At 38.0% G+C, this 22688-nt stretch overlaps 1 protein-coding gene across 1 annotated transcript in view; it reads right to left on the bottom strand.

Annotated features, from left to right (window-relative positions):
• Window positions 1-22141, bottom strand: part of LOC101465476 (ephrin type-A receptor 6) — a 180133-nt gene extending 157992 nt beyond the window's left edge. Inside the window, exons 1-2 of the mRNA XM_004555569.4 lie at window positions 21531-22141; window positions 11760-11824 (exon numbers count right to left, since the gene is read on the bottom strand). Of these exons, the coding sequence (XP_004555626.1) occupies window positions 11760-11824; window positions 21531-21609 (144 nt within the window). The 5' untranslated portion in view covers window positions 21610-22141. The remainder of the gene's footprint in view (window positions 1-11759; window positions 11825-21530) is intronic.
• Window positions 22142-22688: the final 547 nt, after the last annotated feature.

Here is a 22688-nt window from a genome sequence, read left to right as displayed (position 1 = left end):
GTGTGACAAATGGATGTGTCAGAGCTTGATGGAGCACTGCGATTGCTCTGCTAGGCACAAAGCTATTACAAGACTATATAGACAACCCCAAAGAAAAATCCTGTTTCAATCAACCACACATAATCTGGGAGACAAAGAAAGATGTTCAACAGTTGATAGACAGAGCCAGGCACTCTTCCTAAAGTAAGAACGCTTTCCGAAAGACATTTTAACATTTTCTGTTAGTATCTTAAAAAGTGGAATTTTCATCAGGCTAGCAGAAAATCATTTGCAGTACACTTAAGTATATACTGTTTGTCCAATTTGTGTTTGTATTTGTGCAATATATCAGGGATAGTTATATATTAGAGGAAGAGCTATTTTGTATGATATTGTATTATCTAATATTGGTACTTTAGCTTGCGTGCGCTAGTAACTGTGCAACTGTGACCATGTAATTTCCTCTGGGATAAAAAAAAAACATCTGATCAGAATCACATTTAATGAATAACTACATTAAATGTGAAAAATGTTTAAAAATGAGACAAATGTTTTCAATAGATGACTCTTTTGGACTGCAAGTATGCAACATTTATTACCCATAGCATTTTGCCATGAGCCATGCCATTGTTATACATGTAAATAGTGGTTTGATACTGGCTTGGCGAAACAATTCTTTCCCTTAAAGGATGTTGTCTATATAACTATATATGACTTGCTTGTTGCTCCTAAACCTGTCTATATCTTCATTCATTTGACCTGTCTATATCATTAAATCATACAATGAAAAATATGGCAAAGCAACCCAGAACTGCTGATGAGCTGTTCAAACTTTTTTTGAATTGAAGTTGTAATAACTTAAGCACAACATAAATGATACAATGAAAACATCTGCAAATCCATGACACCTTAATCTCAATCGCAAAACTGTAACAAGCACTATTATCTGACCAACATTAACCACTCTAATAAAAATCCTGGATTATTACCTCTTCTTGCTGATGTTAACAGACTTTTTGGATAGTGTGACCAAACTGTAATGTCTTTTTAAGGCTCTGATCAGCCAGCTGGGAGTGCAGCATACTCGGTGCCAGAGAACAGCAGAGCTGAGGTTTTAGGTTTGGAATTCTGCAGAAATGCGTCATTGTCACTGTAATATATTTTCTGATGCAAGTGAAGTGAAACAGACAGGGATAAACAGCCTACTAGAGATAAAGCACCGTGACCTTGGGCAGGTTTTGTCTAACTGGGCCACCACACTGTTCTTTTGGTGTACACATAAAGAATCTATCCATTTGTGTATGCAAATATGTGTGTGTGTGTGTGCAGGTGTGTAACCTGTTAGTAACTTGGATAGGTAGTCTTTTCTATTTTTATGTGCATGCAAGTTTGCAGTGTGCAATAATGAAAAAGAAAACTGTCAATATGCAACTCTTGGTATACATGTTCCTGAGTATGTGTGTGTCAGCAGGTCCCCCCATTATAGGCATCTTACCAAGAAGTCAATATACAATTGGCTGCTTGAATACTGCTATAACAGCCAGTCTTACAGTGCTGTTGCTTGTCTATCTAGCTATGAAACATTAATGGATTCCCAGCTTAACCTCTTGTTGCCTGTCTCACCAGCTTCTTCTAGTTCTCTGTCTCTGTGTCTGCATTTGGCTTTGCATTTAGAGCTGGAGTTTTCTGCCAGCTCACCTTACACTAAAATTTAGCTGGCACACTTGGCCTTTCAATAGACTGCCATCAAGATACAGCAAAGATAATGGTATAGGATTAGTGCAGTTATGAAAGGCAGGAAAAAACGATGAGTGGAAGACAACCACAGAGGAAGACAATAAGAATAATATGAGAAAAACACTCTGAGAAACAAAGAAGTAAAAGTTGTTTTGATTACTTTTAGGTTTAGGCTCAATTAAAAAGTACTGCTGCCAAAGTACAATACTGAGTAAAAAAAACACACACCCACATTTCTTGATATTTTGCTTCCACAAAACTAGACTTTTTTGAACAATTGTTCTTCAGGATTTCTAAAGGTACTTTTCATTCTTTTGCAGTCCTTACACCTGAACATCATCAGATCTTTGCATGGTGTGTAGTATGTCTTAAAAAAAGTAAGATAACTAGAGAAGTGAAGGACAAAAGACATGAATGGTAAATGGACTGGTTCTTATATAGCACTCTTCTACTCTCACTGAGCCCTCAAAGCGCTTTATACAACTTGTGCATTCACCCAATCATACCCCACTGGAATGGAGGAGCCTGGGATTGAACCACCAACCTTCTGGTGAGTAGGTGAAAAAATCTACAAATCTAAAAAAATCTGTCTACAGCAGGTGAACAGTATCAGAAAATCATGTCCTTTAGACCTGAAAGATGCATCTAGTGTTTCAGCTGAGCTAGAAATGGTCTCAGTGGAAGGCTGGCTGCCACGGAGCCATTCTTAGGGAAGGGAAATGGAAAAAAGACTGAAGCATGCCTAATTATGCAAGAGGTGGACTGAAACTCAAATCCAACAGGTCTTATGGAGTGATAAATCCAGATTTGAAGTTTCTGGTTCAAATTCTGGTCAGTATGTACAGTGGAGATCAGGTGAGAGGTACAGCAGTGAGTATGTGTTTATCCATCATGCATTACCATTTGGAAAGCATCTGATTGGTAACATCAGCAGAGAATGATCACATGCCAGTGCAGTAAAAGCATACCTAGTTAGAAAAAAGAGAATAATTCCTGAAGACAATACACGAAAGCTTACCTAAGAAAGTTCAGGCAGTGCTGAAGAATAAAGGTGTTCAACCAAATATACACTTTGAAGCTTTATTTTTGTCTTTAATAGTGAAGTTCCAAGTATGTTTGCACATGTTCCAATAAATTGCTGCAACTATTTCCCATTTTTCTGGCAAGATCAAAACTAGTTTCTGTGCTCAAATCATATCAGAACTATTATTAAAAAAAATCAATATCAGAATTCAGATTTACTTGTTTTTTTCTGAAAACTGTCTATTGGAGGTAAAAAATTACTTTGTTTTGGGCACTGACGTTTACTTAACCAACACACAGGTACACTTCTTACATATTACAGGAATACAACACTGAGCGTAGACTTATGAATGAAGAATGAAGGTCTAGTTAACTCAGGTTGTGATGCCTCACCTTACCTTCTGAACACACATTTTTATGGAATATGGACTTTAACCTCAAAGACATGGTTGTGCCAATGTCAAATAGCGACCCAGTTGCCTTCATGGTACGACTGCTGTTTTTATAGAAACTTCACTGTAGGCTTAACTTAGACTGAACTATTGACCTATTGCATGTGAGAAAATTTCCAGAGCTTTTCATAGATAGATAAGTCTATCTGTCTAAACTCCGGCTGTCTTACAGAAACCAGATATTCTATTTTCTCTCCTTGGTTGCTAGTATTTCCTGTATTTATGTATTCAGCTCCTGCATTCAGCCAGGCACTAATAATCTCCTCACTCTTCCCTCCCTCAATTTTCCCCTCTCTCTATTTGCATCTATCCTGTACCTCCTACTCTTTCTCTTTCTCTAACTCAGCTTCGCTGTATTCCTCACACGGTGAGGGTTAGCCCAAAAACCTGTCAGGATATGTTCCGTTGTCAGCGAGATGCCGAGTGGGAGCGCATTAGATATTGGCCTCAGTGTGTCCCTGACAAGAAACAAGCCAATTAAGGAATCCCCCAGCACTGCTTAAGCCCGGTTATGGCAGAGGTCCCTGAGATGAATACTGGTGTGCTAAATCATCATACCTTTTTTATATTAGAGCCTCCGTGGGGAGAAGTGGAGTGGTTCAGGATTATTTCCTTTTTTTCCTTGCAGAGCTGCCGGCCATCACTCAGCAGCACGCCTTAGAGAAGTTTATCTGAGCTATGAAGGACACTGACATACAGATTTTCTTCTGTCTTCTTCTCTCTGTTATTCAGTCTCACTCTCAAGGCTAATAGTATTAGGGATGGAAAAAGTGCTTTGAGATAAGCCTCAGGTCACGTAGTTGCAATCAATTACTGTGGTTAAATATTGCGATAAAGAGATTAAGGATTAGGACTGGGGGAAAGTAAAGCGGCTTGATATGATGTACAAATGCTTTCATGAGTCCGTAAGCATTTTAATGCGTTTAATGTGTTAGTCATTTTATTCATTCTATCCAACATGGCCAACTAACCCTCTGTGCCTCTGTGATTTCACTCTCTTTTCAGCTCTGTTTCTTCCTGATACCCTGTCGTGCAAGCCCCATATTTAGTTTTTTCAAAACTTTCACCAAAGCTGGAAGACCAAATGAAGCTAATTGAGACCAACAATGAGCACATTTCATTTGAGCCTTGATGGAGATGTCTGCTGTTATTCCTAATTTCGCATGCTGACTTGCTAGGGCCAAAAAGCTTTCTATTTCTACTTCTACTTCTATTTCTATTTTCTAATCATTTGCAGCACCCACAAAACTGATTGCAACAGTCACGACACATATATGGCAGTGGATGTGTTGTGCAATTAAAAGTTTTTAAACGTGCAGTAGCAAGAACAGTTTTAAAAGAAAAATACAACAAATATGAAAGTACGCCCTTATGGTCCTTGTGGGTTTGTTAAGGTGACGTCAGAGTGATGAGAAAGCTTAAACAGTAAAAAGTAACAGTCGGTATCCTACAGAAAGTGAATGATGAATGTTTTCTAAATGTATTAAGAATCAATATGTATTGAAAAAAGCAATGCTATCTCAGAACAGTAATGTGGGCTTCTGTCCAGTATACTACCACGAGGGTTAGCAAATAGATGTAAAGAAATGAAAATCTAAAATTATGCTTTTGCTACAATACCGACAGACTTTCCATCACTCTGGAGGACTCTGCACTGATACAAATGAATTTCGTGGAAACTAATCTAGCCAACACTGTAACCACTACTTGACTAAGGCTAAACGTATCCTAAGCTTAGGCTAATCTGTCAGCCTACTGTAAAAGCCAATGATTGATCATATTGGGAACTGTTTGTTCCTATTACAAAAAGAGACTTTGAAAACTGATTTATGTGCCCGAAACATTACAAATACACACACAGTGTGCACACAGACACGCGAGACAAATGTGCTGTTCTGAGCTTTACGCCTGTGAGGTATTGAGGTTGCACAGTCTAATATTTGACTGAGCAGTGTTCCAGCAGCAGTAAACCAATGTGCCGCCATTGTACTCCCCACTTACATAACACTGTTTATACGCCCCCAGTAGATATGAGTTATTGGCTGCTTGGGATCTCTGACAATAGATAAAAATAGGATTACGCTCTCCCAGCATAATGGACAACTATCAGTCTCTGTATTGAAACCTGCCTTTTCTCAGTTAGCATTACAATGTCAACGTGTGAAAACAAAAGGTAACATTAGGCATTCTTAATCCCTTAAAGCTCTTTTATGTAATTTAATAAATTAGCTGCTGCAATAACTGCTACAACGATCCCCCGACACGGTCACCCCCCCGCCCACCCCCCAACGCTGGGAAATGACTCGTGCATTTTTCAGCACTGTGTCTGCATACAGCTACAATATTCAGAATGGACAGATGCCAAATCAATCCTCTTTCCTTCTTCTGTCTCTTCCATTTTCCCCTTCTGATGCCCTGTTTTTCATCAATATAGAGCATTTCAAAACATACCCCCCCCCCCCCCCCCCCCCCCTAAAAAAAAAAGAAAAAAACCCCCCCAAACAAACACTAGTTTATGTATGAACTTTAACTGGAGAAAAAAACATTTCAGAGTCAAAGTCCTTGAAAGACATGGCGTAGATCAATTTCCGCTCAGTATGCACAACTCTGAGTGAAATCTTTAAGGGTGAATGTGTTTTTAATTCTGAGGATATTTCCACGTTCAAGCCATTAAAAAACATAACAACAGTCCTCCTTAGATGGTTTCCCATTATGGGCCAGCTGAAACAGGTCTATTAACTTTCGAAGCAGAGTAAGGATAAAATGATTAAAGGACACCTTGGCACTGAAAACTGAACCTGACCAACACGTATGATCATGTATGCGGTTGGTAAACATCTGTTCATAGATTTCCAGAGTGTTGTAGACACCTTGAATGTGACCCTGTAGGGAAATGACAGCTAGGGACTGAAAGAACCAACCACAATTAATTAACTGAAGTGTTGCACACTTTCCCTGTAATCTTCATTTTAATTAAAAGTATTCCCAGACAACTGTGATAATCAGACACAAATCTGTCCATAGTAAGGATTTGGTAGCCCAGTACTGCTGAGAAACCTACTGCACCTAATGACAACAAGAAGTGTTAAAAAGTATATGTGTGCTGTAAAGATTTCTATATATAGGTCACATTTTGCATTTGATTCCAAGGCAATAATTTTCATTTGAAGCTTGATTGTTTTAGGAAAACACATATCTTACATATATAAGATGTAAGATATGGAATTAAAATTAGGTTTCATTTTTTAAGGTATGTTTGAAATAAAAGCATACCTCCCAGCAAAAAAGATTTAACAGGACAGCTCGAGGCAGGAGATGTGAAGCAAAGACACGGAGTGAGGTCAGTTACATGCTGAGATGCACCTGGGTAGATAGGGAGGTAGTTATCCTCATTTGGAGCTGAAGTGGCTGTGAGTCAATTAAAGGTACATTAAATCTCTTCTCATTCAGGTACAGTATATATAACTGGGGTTACATATAGCAAGGATGTCATCCAAATGTTGCGACTGGATGCTCATATATCCATTAAGAAATAAGAAAAAAAAACCCAAAAAAAAACAAAAAACAAAACTTGCTTGAGAATCATCACATTTTAAAGTTTTTCTTTTTCCAGTAATATTTTAATCCAGTAACAGTTATCTTTACACTTTTGGATATAATGCAAAGTGTCGACAAGTAATTCAGCATGAATTTTTGACGTTATGCAAAATGTAAAAAATGATATTGCCACAGCATTAAAATGCTTGCAAGCCCCTGGAGTGTACTCTACACAGCCACTCATCTTCCTCTTGTTACAGGAGTTGTTTAGAGGCTATTGATAAAAAAAAAACAGATTCATACATATATATATATATATATATATATATATATATATATATATATATATATATATATATATATATATATATATATATATATATATATATATATATATATATTTCCACTTCCTGTTCAATTTCATATCATATACACAGCTATATTCTTTGCAAGTTCATCATTGGGGGAATTATTTTAGGACAGAAACTCCATATGAATTTATTTTAAGGTGTACTGGGCAGGACTGACTGACAGCAGTTTATGCCCAAAACTAGAACTAGTGTGCAACTCTGATAGGCAGCTACATGATGCGCTGCTGTATTGGCCTGATACCAAGCTGTGTCTAATATGGTGGAGATTGACTTGCTCTTGCTTGCTTCCAGGTAGTGTGGGGGATTTAAACTATTTTACCTCCCCAGATCTTCACACCTTCCCTCAGGCCTCTCACCTCATGCCTTAAATATTAATGGTAAATCGGAGGACAGAGGATGAGTGAGGAGGGGAGAGGACTGACAGCTCAATCATGAAGACAGTAGCCTCGCTCCCTCCTCCCTAACCCTCTGGGCGGCTGTCACCATAACCTACATGATGTAATCACCTCCATAACCCTGATATGGGCCACCAAGGGCCATGTGGGGAGAGACAGAAAGAGACGGGTGGGGGTGAAGTCATGACACCATTTGATCACAATTACTTTCAAAGAATACATGTAATTATTTATTTCTATGGAGAAACTACATATTTTCAGGCAAGGACTTTTTTGGGTTTATTTTCTGCATTTATAATGTATCTCCTACAATCACAATGCCAATTAGTTACATTAGTAATAAAATCACATGGTTTTAGCCACAATGAAGCAAAGTGAACATCCATCCATCCATCCATCCAGTTCAGCGTAAGGATGCTAATGAGTGCTCTTATGGCATCAGTACCTATTCCTCTGAACGATACAGCAGATGTTTCCACACTCACATTATACCTTCACATCAGAGCTGACGTTTCTCTTTTTCAAAGTGTTTTCCACAAAGTGAATCTGATGCGATCCTACAAATGGATGGATTTTACACAAAGTCAAACTATTGCAACATCTCCCTTTGTGTAATCTTTAAATCTTTGTGTCAGGTTTTTTTTTTCTATACATTTTAATGACCTATCAGTACAGAAACTCAATCTTGCACTTGTGTCTTCAACCCAGCTGCAGTTGTAGTTGTAAAATGAGGCAGATTACAAAAATCAAGAGGTGCACAACCTAGGCAAACAGAGGCTCGTAAGAGTGGATGTATTTGATGTCAATGTTGTCATAAAACGGTTATTATTGGGGCCCAACAATCAAAGGCCATGGCCAACTCTGTGTATTTCACTATAATGGCCACAGATGGCTGTTAGTTTTCCACATCTATTATCTCTATATAAAACATCTCTGTACACGCTACATTTTAATGTATTTGAATAACAATAAATCAGGAAGAACATTTTAAATAATAATAATATCATTGGGATGTTTTGTGATATTTAACCATTTCTAACCTAAGTTTCCTCTAACACCCCAGCTGGCTTTCATTTGTAGGAAGTACAGACTGTCAGTCCACTGTTTGCCTCAGCTTCCAAATGTGTCCACACCTATTTATTCTGGAGGAGGCTGTAAAACTGCCTGTGTAAGGAGTCCGATATGGGTCGGTGAGTCAATAAAACTCACTTCTGACCACTGACGGTGATATTGAGGTGAGTTGTTGAGGATATCCTGAACTTTTGCTGTTGGTAAGTGCTGCTGCTTTTGCTACTGTTGGCTGGTGTTACTGAAACTTTCTTATAAGTGGATCCAAGGTCGTCAGACTCAGGCAATTAGAGAATAAACTCTCATGTGACATGAGAATATAATCAAAATGTTTACCAGAGGGAAAGTAAACAGCAAACTTTAGGATATATTGAAGTCTAAAGTTTGGTAGCATAACATTAATTTATAATTAGCTCCCTGGAAGTACAAATCTTAGATGGTCATACAGAGTTTAAAAGAACTAATTATTATTTTTAAAACTAGCTTATAATTGACTCTTTTCAATATTATTTTGTTTTACAGAAGTGATGAGCTTGCTTATAAACTGTAAAAACAGAAGTTCCGTTAACTCACACTTGAGTGTGTAGAAATAATGACAGTTTTTGCTATTTTGCCTCTGTACACCATGAATTTACAAACAGTCAAGATGTGCAGACAGTCAAGATATGATGGAAGTGTAGACTTGTAAATTCAATTCTGGGGTATTTAACAAAAGTTCAGTACTTAATTCTGAAATATATACTTTTTTTATACACCCATTTATAAAGACCCCCATAAAATGTTGTGGTCAAGGAGTGGTCAAATTAACAATCTGGTATAGTCGTAGAACTAAAGTGCAAGATGACGGATTTCCATGGTAAAGAAAAAATCCTTCACTACATCCAGTCAAGTCAAAAACACTCTCAAGGAGGTGGGGACCTCACTCTCAAAGTCTACAATCAAGAGACAATTTGTTGAATGTAAAAACACAGGGTTTGCAACAAGGTGCAAACCACTGGTTACACTCAAGAACCAATGAAATTAGACTAAATAAGACTAAATGAAAAACAAAATTAACTTAATCTATCATCTGTCAAATATAGTGGAGGGAATGGTACAGTATATACATGTGTGGCTGCCAGTGGAACGTGGTCAATAGTGTTTACTGATTGTGTGACTGCAGATAAAAGTAGCAGGATGAATTCTGAAGTGTACACAGGGCTACTCTCTTTGTTCAGATTCAGAAAAATGCTACACAGCTAATCAAACAGCGCTTTGCAGAGCAAATGGATAATGACCCAAAACATGCTGTAAAAAAAAGCCCAGGAGTTTCTCAAAGCAAAGTCTCTCACCTTATTTCAGCCCAATAGAGCATGTTTTTCAGCTACTCCAAAAAAAAACTGAGGGAACCACAAACAAGCAGCAACTGAAGGTGCAGGAAAGACCTGGCGCCATTTGGTGATGTCCACAGGTTCTATACTTCAGACACTGAATGCATGTATGAACAACAATTGCGGTTTAAAATGATGTTCTTTTTATTTGGTACATATAAAAATGGTAGCAATTACTTAGCAGTTTTATCTAATCTTATTTAAACTCCTTGAATTAAAGCTGAAAGTCTGCACTTCAATCACATATTGATTATCTTATTTTAAATACACTGTGACATTGTAAAGAGATCAATGTCCAAATACTTATGGACCTCACAGTTTTAGTGTAGCTTCTCCCTCTTTCCTGTATTTAGGTTCCACCACGAATTGGGTCGTGTCATAGTTAATTGGCATGAAGGAAAGACCGGGATATGAGCAAAGTGGTGGAAGTCAGGCAATTCCACTGCTATTCCTTATTGCTTGAAGACATTTTCAAATAGACTTTTAGGTATTGTGTCAGCACGGTGAGAGAAAGCTTTTGATGCAGTGTGAAGGTTTTGATCTGAAGATGTTCCAGTTTGTTGTCAGTGCATCTATATTTTATCAAGGCAATATACAGGAATTGTTTGACACTTGCTGCTTTTTCCAAAGTTCTGATTTTCAGGTGGACACGAAATTGCTGTTGGGCTTCAAGCATTTACTGTCTGAACAAAATTGGAAAATCCCTTTGGTGTAGCTGACAGACAAAAACACAAAATAGGGTACAGAGCAGTTATTGTTTCTATGCTGAGAGGCAACCTAAGTTTAAAAGAAAAGTTGAAAACTACATTCTTGGACTTTGAATAAGATGGCAAAATGAATCGTGAAAGAATGGAAAGAATTCTTAACATTTTAAGAATGTATATTTAATATGGAAAAAAAAGCATGTGTGAATTAAAGAATAATGTGGCCCAAACGTGACAGAAATGGTGTTTTGACAAACCATCCTACTTTGGCAAAATGTCCTACCCTAGGTAGTTTATGCACATTTCTGCTGTCACAGAGTAATTCCAGCATAAATTTAAGTAGGTATGACAGTTTGCCACTTAACGTTGCCCATCAGAGTATGCTTGTAGCTTATATTCTTAAAGGCAGAATGGTTTGCCACTTCAATTTACCCGTTAAATTATGGCTATAGGTAACATTCACAAAGGTAGCATGGTTTGGCACTTAATTTCACCCGTCAGAGTATGTTTCTAGCTGTTATTAACAAAGGTAGGACAATTTGCCACTTAATTGTAGCCTCGAAAGTATGCTTCTAGCTCATATTCACAAAGGTAGGATGGTTCACCACTGAATTTTAGCTGTGAAAATATGCTTCTAGCTCAGATTAACAAAGGTAGAACAATTTGCCACTAAACTTTAGCTGTTAAAGTATGCTTGTAGGTCACATTCACAAAGGTAGGATGGTTTGGCACTTAATTTTACCCATAAGAGTATTTTTCTAGCTAATATTCACAAAGGTAGGACGGTTTGCCACTTAATTTCGTATTGTGCGCAGAAACAATGAGTAGGATGGTTTGTCAGGTAGGATGGATTCCCAGAACACCGAGACAGGAATTAATCAGGAGTACGAAACTGAACACCATAGTAGGAGGTTTTAAACCTCACCTCTATTTTGTATTTTCTGTGAGGACAGAGTAATCTGAATACAAAACGAATCCACAAAAGGATCATTCTACCAATTTTGTCCTCTTTAAATCAATATAGTTGATCTCCTTAATGCAACAGTAGCTATTCCTTTTTTAACAAGACATTCTGGACAGTAATAATAAATGAAATAACATGGGACAGAGGTTCCCCTCTTACCCCATTTATTGGATATGTCTTCCATCCAAGCTCCCCAAGCACAGACGTTGTATCCAGCAACACAACTGAAATGAGAATAAGAGGAGGAAATACATACATTAGCCATCTGGGAACACATAAAAAGTTCTCTTTCACACTGTAAATTGAAAAATCTGTCAAAAACGTGTTCATCTAGACATTTTTCATATTAACGAAAATGAGTTTCTTGGATGAATATTTATGAGCACAGTTGCGTGTACAGTAGGAGCAACATTTTTGCCACTTGCAACACAATTTAAAGTTTGATGGATTGCAGTCAAATTGCTGTCAACAGGCCATTCCCTCCTCTGCTATCCATAGCTTTACTTCAATCTCACCCACAATATGCTCTCCTACTGGCGATGATCAAGACTTTTCATGAAATACTATAAGTGATGTATCAATCCTTCCTATGCTAGTAAAGTGTATGTTCCATTGTGCCAAACATCAGTCAAGACCCTGCTATGTTTTATTGCATATAAATTAAAGCAATGATATAAATCATGGCACAGCATAATAATATCATTGTCAGGTGACTTTAAACTTCCAAGTAGTGTTAAAAAATACTATTTTAGAGGGGAAAATATTGTCATCCTTGTCAATACTTTGTCATGCTCTCAAGGACAACAGATTTAATAATTCAGGAGGAAAGCACTTCTCCCGGTGACAAGTGATTTACACTGAAAACAAAAAACTGTGTCTTCCAGAATTTGCCTTCAGTGAGATAGCAGCATAATAACACAAATTAAAAAAAAAAAAGTTTTCCCACACATGTGACAACAGTAGGGAACAGATTTTATACAAAGACCCTGATGCATTTTCAGAATCCATAAATATTACATGGAGCCCATCCAGTCACCTTGTCAAAAGTGCCAAATACACAGTATGTGTGACAGTCTCTTACAGTATGTCCCTATTAGGTGAGTATGCACTGCATGATTAAGTGGGTACAGGAAAAGAATTAGTATTCAAGGAGAGAATCAATGCTAACAGACAAAAACATCAACAATAACAACACTAGTCTCAACAGACTTATTCAAAACTGTTCCCTTGTCTCTTTTAACACTGGAAGTCCCAGGCTTCTACCTTTCTACCTTTAATAATGATCACAAGAAGCAAAAATTCAGCTTTAAATATTTCCTTCAAAAATCATTGACTTAGATCTTAAATGTTGCTTTTTCAAATAGCGCCATATCAGTACCGACACGATTTCTGACAAACCAAAGTGTAATTTTGACTTAAAGTTAAAGACTGAATTTTAAGTGTCAGTCAGTCATGACTGTCCATTTAGAGCTCTGTAAGTGGTCCTCGGGGGACTCATTATAGCAACACAGATCTTTATCAGTGACAATATTCCCTGAATAAATCTCCATTAACATCATTACTCTAGAATAGCTAGAATGTCCTCTGTTAACATCAGGGCAAACAGACAAGAAGAAGAGACATTTGCATCTGTTTCCCAGTCTTCACACAGTGCACTTCTGATGGAGCCTGGCTGACAGAGATTGTCCAAATATCTGCTGACTGGGATTCTCAGAGGGGTGGAATGGTACATACACTTTTGACATAATGTAAAACCACTTTTGGATCAAGAAATGCACATTTCACAGCATCCAAGACCCAAATCATTCAGGACAATATTTTTTTTTAGCACTGACAGAGTTGACAAATACAAAAAAGGCAACAAATACAGTGAATTTGTGTAAGTAGTAGAATAGATTTAAAACAAAAGGAAAAAATCAAAATGAATAAAAAATAAATAACTAAAACAATCTTTGTGATGACCAGAATATCTGCAGAGCCCTCTGCAAATTGGCTCACATGTTTCCTCATCCATAAAGAGAGAACTTTAAGAGTAGAATCTCTGATTAGTCACCAGAAAATCCACATACATAGCTGGATTCAAAATGCAAAAGTCCAAGAGTTGTCAGCAAAAAGATTCAAATAAGACAACATGAAACAACAAAAATACTGGCAGTGGACACTGGTACCCCTCAGCCTCCTAGTAGTTGCATCTTTTGTATGCATTTCAAAATTGTATGTCACTGATTTGAAAGATTTTCAAAAAACTTCACCTCTGCCTACTGACCTTGAGGCTGAGGTCACTGAGAGTTTTAGTGGATACATCTATGGTGTAAATTTCAAAATCCTAGGTGACTTCCTTCTCAAGGTATTACATTCACAAACTTGGGTGTCCCTGTCGACTGCCCTCCCGACAGGGTGATGACCACACCCAATCAGAATTTTACAGTGAGGGGTAAGAAACATTCATTTAAGTGCTTCGTTCACTTCCTCAGTGTCAGGCTAAAGGTAGCAAAACCCTAAAACAGCCCATCTCGACTGTTATCAGACCACTGAATAACTCTTATTAGTTCTAATCAGTCCTACACGTGTTGCTATAGGCAACACATGTAGGCAACACATATCTTGTATGACCTTCCTGTTCCTGAGTGTAACCAGTGGTTTGCACCTTGCTGTAAACCCTTGGTAAGGTGTGGCTTGATTCCATATTTTGCCTCACTCCTGAAGAACCTGTCAACTTGGTTTGATGCTGTGGAGGGTTTTCTTAACCAAAGAAGAGTCCTGCAATCATCCACTAAAGGTGTCTTCTGTGGTCTTGTGGGCCTTTTGGTTTTGCAGATCGGATCAGTGCATTCATTCTTTTTAAGAATGTACTAGATTGCACGACTAAAGTTTTTGCTAGCTCTCTCATAGGATTATTTAACTATTTATTTTTCAGCTTAATGATGGCCTTCCTTGCTTGCACTAACATCTCTTTGGGCCTTATATTGAGAGTTCCACTGAAAAGCTACCAACTGTTTAACACTTGGATTCAACTCCAGGTCTTTTATCTGGGAAAAAGCCTCACCTGGCCATGAAATTGCTTCAAACTGGAGTTTAATATACCACAAGTTACACCACAAACCCCCCCTTAGTTTCTAATTAGATTTATGGAAACTCAACTCATTATATTGTCTGCTGTGAGATTTATATGCAATGTAATAAAAACATTACAATAAAATAATGAAACATTTTATCTTATCTTTTCTTGAGAGTTTAAATAAGTAGCGCCCTCTTTTTCTGTGGCCATCACTCTTCTTGTAAACTTCATTAGGAAAAATGAAAACAAAGTGAGTACCACATGATGTTTATACCGCTATAGTTCAAGAGTAAATGCAGAAAATGTACATTGATATATATAACTCTATTGATCCCCCCCCCCCCCGGAAAAAAAGAAAGGACACCATACTGAGCCTTTCATCTTCAAATCCCATCTTCACTACACTACTGGCTGAGTTTAATATTTCTGCTAATGGGTGGTATTGGATTAGTTCCAGCATCTCTGTGTGTTTATTTCTGCCCACCAATGCCAGGTCTGTGCCATGTCAGTGTCAATGCCAGATTGGAGACTAGGTGTCTCTGCCAATGCTGTTAATGGACACCATTAGGCTACTGTGGGCAGGTAAGCAGCACAATCCCTCGAAAATAGCTTAATTACTGAGAGTTGGCTGCGTCGTTCACCGCAGTAAGGAGATTCACACCTCCCCTCACCATATATAAAGAATAGTTGATGCACATTACAGTAGGAGGCAGTGTGAATGTATTCGGCTGACAACATTGCACTGTTCGGTTCAAGCCTTGTGTTCCCACCTTTATAAGAAAAGTGTGGCACCATGAAATTTCTTCTTTATTTGTGAGCCAGACAAAGGATACTTAGAAATGAAACACCTCTGGAGTTCAGCTGACAGTAGAGGAGTTAAAGGTGTGACCTGCCAATAGCACCTAAGCTCAAAAACCATAATAAAAAAAAGTGCCTTCATTTCTCTGATGCTTTTTCGAACATATTCACTCATTTAAAGATTTACAGTAAAAAATGTATTGTGAAATTTAGCTAGAAAGTAGTTTGAGTAGTGTGTGTGCGCTTGTAATTGATGGTGTGCATATATTTTAGTATATGCTGTATATACTGAGCAATGTATCTTGGGTGCTAATCCAGCCCATCTTCTCTCCCTTTCTATAGCTCTCTTCATAGAGTTGTCTTTCTGAGAAGGACCCACAAATGCTGCCTGGAGCTGCAGGCCCTCTGGGACTTCCTCTGGTTAGATATAAATAGATCATGAGCTGGCCAACTCATAAATATATGGAGCTTCACTAGAATGATGACATCTCTTGTCTGGCCTACAGCCTTTGCAGGCAACACAAATACCCCAAAATAGCAGCAGCCCAAACAACAGACCCAAAGGTGGTCTATTTAAGTGCTACTTTATGCCAATTAGATATGGAAGCAGTATGAGTGTTCTGGCAAAAGTGATGAAAAGCGGTCTGCAGTTGTGTGCAATACTGTCTCTTTAAAGTATAGAATGTAAAGACACAAAAGGAGGCGTCTTTAACCTCCTAGGACTTGGCGTCCACATATGTGGACATCACACTTTGGGTTATTTAGACCAAAATACTCAATTTTGCTCTACATGGGCCTGATATCCACTTTCGAGGACATTATACTGCTACTGTTCTATCCAATTTTTAAACAAATATGTGGCTCTTATTTTTCTTAAAAGCAAAAATAAGGTAAAAAAAAAAAATCTGTTAATTCTTTGTTTTTACATTCATCGGGCCCCAATATGCCCAAATATCAAAGAGAAATTAAAAATGCATGCTGTGGAAGAGTTTGGGTCTTAGGAGGTTAAGTGCACTTTTGGTAGAATAGTTGGCCTACATTAGACTCTTCTGGATTACAGAGGTGTCTGTCCTGTGAAAATCTAAAAGAGTTGTGTGAATTCAAAACACAGTGCAGGTCTTCAAACATACATCCTTTGGTTGATTTGGCACACTAGGGTATTGAATAAAGTGTGATATTTAAGTAAAGTGTGATAGGAGACATATGTTTTGTAGTAACACTGTTTCCTATTATAATGAAAGCATCATCGTTTCTTATTATTAAAGTAGTGACGTAGTCTACAGACTAAATTAGCTTAAAAAGGAAAATAGGCCTTGATTCCAAATATTAATAGAACCTTTCGCTTTGCAAGCTTCATAGAAACACATTCTCGTAAACCCAAAGCCTCATAAACAATAACAACTGATGAACAAACACTAGAAAATTGATTTGGATGATGATTTCAGTCAGGATTGCATATTGTCCTCTAGTAGTGTAAACAAAGTGCTGCACTTGAAAGACATGACGAGATGATATGCTTTGAAATAGAAAACTATCCATAACAAAGGCAACCTGACAGGCATGACAGACTTTTCGGTGCATTTTCACAAACAAGACCAAACATTCAACAACATAATAAATGTCAGCAAAGCAAATCTTTGAAATGTGTTTCATTGGATCTGATAATAGCTCTAAGTGTATTTAAATGAGAGATTAGCGAAGGGAATACGTGCCAGTATTCAACACAGGTTGGATGCTGAAGGATCCCTCTTGAGCATAATGTGGTTATAGACACGTGTAAAGCAATAATGTCATAACAAGTGATTCCCATCAGTTATTTAATGCAAAACACCTGCACTGCCATCTCTGATCAGAGTGTAGGTAGTACTGACCAAAGATTTAAAAAGAGCAGACCTTTATTAATAAATTAATCATTAATTACCCTTTATGCCATGAAAAGAAGATCAATCCAAGTTTTATCTGAAAAAACTCACACCCTGGCCCACTCCCCATCATTCCCAGGATCTGTTAAAAGCAGAATATCAGTTCAAAACCTAAAGATTTGTAGCATAATAATCCCAAGTTATATGATAATAAAGGTCAGTGCATCATACTGCAGTTAAATGGGCAAGTCAGTTTAACACTAAAACTAAGAATTCAGCATGATAAATTATATCCTCTTCAATCAAGTTTAAAAACATACAAAAATAAGTAAATACACAATAACAAAAAAACCTAAAGTTAAGAACTGGAAATTCAAAAAGTCTGTGTTTTTAACACTGTTAAAAAAACACTGTTTTTAACAGTGTTCAACACTGTGTAGATGACATAAAACAAGCTTTCATCTACATTTCTTAACAACCTTCCACAATATGGGCTTCAGGTTTCAGCATCACGTTCTGGAAATACAAAATGACTGATTCTAGAAATAAGCCATTTTCATACATGGAATATTTAATCTTGCTGACTTCATCAATTTGCTATAAAGTGATAAAATTCCCTTCACTGAGACATAGGTAATTTAGCATGGCATTCACGGCTACATTCAGATACACCCACAAAAGTGCCAAAGAGAGCAGAGCTATTTTGCAATTGTCATTTGAAAGAATAAAAAAAGAAAAACAAAGGGACAAAAACATACTTTTCAATGTATTCCATTTACACGTTTGAGTCTGTCTTGTATGTCTTTGCTGTTTCGCGCTGCAGTGTCTAAGAGAGCTGTAACCTGCTGCACTTGACAGAGATCTCTCGTCTGATTGGGAATTGAAGTGTCTAAATCTAACTGTGAAATTACAAATGATATAGGCTGGATAAAATCTTATGTACATCTTACTGCTGTTTGCATTCTCTGGTGAGCTGAGCCACTGACAAAGATGCATGAGAAGCGCTCACGGTCATCATCTTGTGCACACCTATTCATCAATGTGGCTGCACACAATCTTATGCTGTGTTAAAATGATATTATATGATATGCATATTAGGTCCAACCTAGCATGATTGCGTTTGCAGCTTTTAAAGAAAAGCGCCTACTTTGTTCCTGCAGCAGAACCCAGAAAACAGTTGTTCATTCATTCTGTACAGGGAAGGCCTAATGGCCACAACAGTCTGAGAAGCAACACTGCTTAAAATATTTTGGACTGAGGTGTTTTTTTCTTGCTCATTCGTGACTTTGAAAAGTCATTTTCATCAGGGGTATGAAATGAATCTTGTTCACCAGGTGGACAAAAATGTGTCATTCCGTGCATGTCAATGATAATTATGTGAATACAGGAATGCTTTTGAAGAGGTCAAGCCCTGGGAAAATTAACAGTCTCCAGCCTGGAGCCATTTCAGTCTAGGGAGGAGAAATTTGTGGAAAGACCTTTTATTATACATAGTAGCAATTGTGTTCCACTTAACAATGATGGTACCTGTATATTCACGATAAATTAAGAAAAATCCTGGGAAATCTCTCTAACGGTCATTATATTTTGACTGATTGATGAAGACTGCATATACTGAAACTAATATCAAAATACACAATATTGCCCCTGCTTATCATATGTGCAAAAACACACACACCAGCCTGTTAGTTAAAGGTGCAGAGTTATGTTTTTTTGGGTGCTGGCTGATTGATTTTCTTGACAAAACACTGCTGATAAATATCTCCTTATTCTGATAATGGTGATAAAGGTGCTCCGCAGGAAGCAGCATTGAGAGCAAAAGCTTTAATCAGACATCACCACAAATCAATGCAAAGACTTGAATCATAATTTTCAAGTTTGTTTTTGTTTTTTTTGCTAGATCTTTTTGAGTATTGCAATGAATAACCATTAGAGTCTAAGCCAAGAGTTTTACACCATGCTTTGCTGAGCACTTTGTGTTTGTGTGAGATGCATTTAACCAGCTTAAAAAGACATTTGCATGTGGTCCTTTCATATTACAAGAAAGGATTGCTTTCCTGATTTTCATGCCTGAGATTTTTTGGAAAGAACCAAAAACAATCTGAACAATTTCACAAATGTGGAACAAAGACATCGTCATCTAATTTAGCTAGTATAAACTGATTTTCGGCTAAAGCAAAATGTTACAAGAGCTCAAGAAAGTGGTTAGTAAATAAGATTCGTAAAAGTTCAGTATAATAAATATTTCTTCTGATGAACTGACAAGGCAGGGAACGGTGGGAGAAAAACCAAAAATAGTATTATGGGCAGAGATTTATTGATGGGGAAAAAGTGCTACTTGGCAGTGAGTGAGTAGGGATTTGTTAGTAACTCTCTGCAGTCCTAGTTGGATTCATGTAAGGAATACGATAGGTTGCTGTGAACAGAGGCAGAGCAAAAAGTGGCTGTTTTTATTGTTTTTCTAACAGATGAAGTCTGACCATTTTTTTCTATGAAATTCCAAATCTTTGTAGTTCTGTTTGTTGGTGTTCAAAAGCACGATCTACACTAACCCCCCCATGTAATTCGGTTGGATTTTGTCTCCTGCCAACAGAAAGGAAAAAACAAATAACAAAAAATTTGTTCATTTTTTTCCTTCGTTGTTATGCAGTGACTAGATTTTAGAACTGAATGTGAAAGTTGCTTATCCAGTAGTGGTTACCACATTGATTCATACTCTGTTCAGAAAGAACGCATAGCCCACACTCTATCATCCAAAAGCAGGTGAAATCACAGAGACACCATAGGTAGTCTTAATTTGACAAATACAGAAGCAATTATTTGAGAAACCCTTTGGCGTCTTACGAGACACTTTTCTTTGTCATCAGAGTTTCAGTTTTCCCATGCTGAGCTGCACCGCTCTGTGGCAGACAACGACTGCAATTGTGCCACCGAGGTCCCAGACCAGTCAATATGAGAGACTAAAGTACAGTGGAAGGCAGACATCAGTTCAATCATTCAATCTGTGGCAGAGAAAAACACACAGCGAGGCTGTTATGTAGCAGCTGTCTAGGAGAACAGGGAGTAGCATCGCTCTTATTGAACAGAGAGAACAATAAAATATAACCTGGGGGGCAGATCCCGCTGTATTTCGTGCCCAATCAATAAGACTATTTTAAACCTCACGGATGCAGTAGTTGTGTGTGCAGGTGCACGTGGAGCCATCGAGGAACGCACGCACACAGACACACAAGCATTTGACCACACTCTAACACAAGCATCTGTGTGAGTGTGGTCACTTATCACAAAGAAAGACAGGTGGGCAGAAAACTTATGCAAGAGCAAAAGAAGCATGCATGCAGGTGTGTTTGCCTGACGCAATTTCTCTTACATACACACGCGCTTACATTCAGCACTACATCTATATCCAAGTGCATTTACATATGCACTCTTTGACAGCTCAGACTCGAAACGTTTCTAAAATCTACTGCAACACTCGCCGCGCAAAAACTGACATGCACATACTCTACCAGACGCACACACGTTCTCCCACCTAATGATTAAATCCTTCTGCCGCTGTGTCTGTGCCGGTGTGTTTGCACGTGTACGTGTAATGTATAATGTGTAATTACAGCAGACCGACATGTCATTTCAGCAGCGGAATTTTATCATTTTTAAAATTTTGTCAGGTTCAGAAAAAAGCTCAACCCAGGAAATCCTTCGAACTCTAACAGCAACATAATAAACTTAAAGTCACAATCTGGATTATGCCACAGCTCTTGTCTGTGTAGAAGAACTGAAAAATAATAAAGATAGAAATGCGTAATCCGTGAAAACAAACGTAGAATGTGCATTTTATATTAGATATCTAAGTTTCTTTCTCTCCCCCCCCTTTATTCCTTTCTTTTCGCCGTTTCCGGTGTCTTTTTTAAAGTAATATCGCTATGAAACTTCTCATTCTTAACTCACACGAATGGCTTTTTGCGGGACTTATGAGTTATGATTTGCTCGAACTAAGGATACCTGTCTAGTGGCTGAACTCGATTGTCCCATCGGGCTAATTTGCTGCCCTACAGTAGTGTAACGGCAATATGCGTCCGAAGACAGTAAGTGTGGTGGAAATTTTTAAAACCATTGGGAAAGAACTGAAAGATGATACAACTGTTGGAATTTACGCGACACAAAGTCGGGAATGTTAGGAGCGAAGCGCATCGCCCTGTGGATGTGTCTTACCTTGGTTGCAGTTACAGAAACGAGTGAGGGCAGTTCCAAGAAAGAGTGAAACGAAGAAAAATCTGTTTCCAAAACTCATGTCTGCAACATCTATCACCGGCTATGTCTGGATATTTTTAGCCGAGAGGTAGCTGTAGCCAGATAAAAACACGTCACTGGAAGGTCCAGAAACACCGATCCGCTGCTCCTGGTCTTTACATTTGATCCCGATGGTAGAGAGCTGCCGGGTGACACAGCCGGAGATGGTCCATTCTTTACCTTGTGGCAGTAGCAGCTATGGCGCGGAACGGAGAGGTTTTGAATAAACTCAGCAAAATATCTAAAGTGAAATCAAATTTTCACACAAGGTGAGAAACACTTCCCACCTAACTACTTTGGAGATTTCCCATGCGCTTCATTCGCGGTTGATGCATTTATATTAACAAAAAAATCTCAAGTACAGATTAAAACGCAATGTGGTGCCTTTCTGTAGCGCACGGAGTCGTGACAGACTTTCACTCCTGCTTTTGGTACGGCAGTGTGCCGAGGGTTGCCAGCTCCAACTCGATCCGCTGCAGCAGCAAGATGGGAACGTTGAATAGAGAAATGATTTGGATGCAGCGGTAGAGCAGCTGAAGCGGGGGCTACAAGGAGACTGAGCGCATCTGTGCAGGATGCTCGGCACTAGAGGGGGTTAGCTGACAAGGCAATGGCGTGTGTGTGCGCGCGCTTGTGTGTCGACTCGTTTCAGTGCGGGCTTCCCAAAATTATTAGAATTATAGAACTTGAAATTACTAAACTATACTTTTGAACCTGCATGATGTGATTTTTGACCTAACAGCTGACACCTGGGTCAATTATATGAGTATCAGTTATTATGTAATATAAGGTTACCACGGCTCTAAAAGTCCTTGAACATGTACAACTTGTGGGAAACACTTTGAATGGACAATAAAACAACGAGTTAAATCCCATAAAAGTGAATAAATTAATTCAGCTTTGCTTTGATTTTTATAATTAAATGTCAGTGTATCTGTTCTCTGATATTCATATTCAGCTGACTGGTGTATTTTGCTCTTACATCCTTTGTCTTTGTTTTATATAATGAATTTGACACTATTTTATAAAGAAACACATTTATCCATAAAAATAATAGTAACAACAACAATAAAAATCTCT

Source organism: Maylandia zebra, linkage group LG16, assembly GCF_041146795.1.
Source record: "Maylandia zebra isolate NMK-2024a linkage group LG16, Mzebra_GT3a, whole genome shotgun sequence".
Taxonomy (NCBI): domain Eukaryota; kingdom Metazoa; phylum Chordata; class Actinopteri; order Cichliformes; family Cichlidae; genus Maylandia; species Maylandia zebra.
The sequence above is the reverse complement of the archived record's forward strand: the minus strand, read 5'-3'. Positions and strand labels throughout refer to the sequence as shown.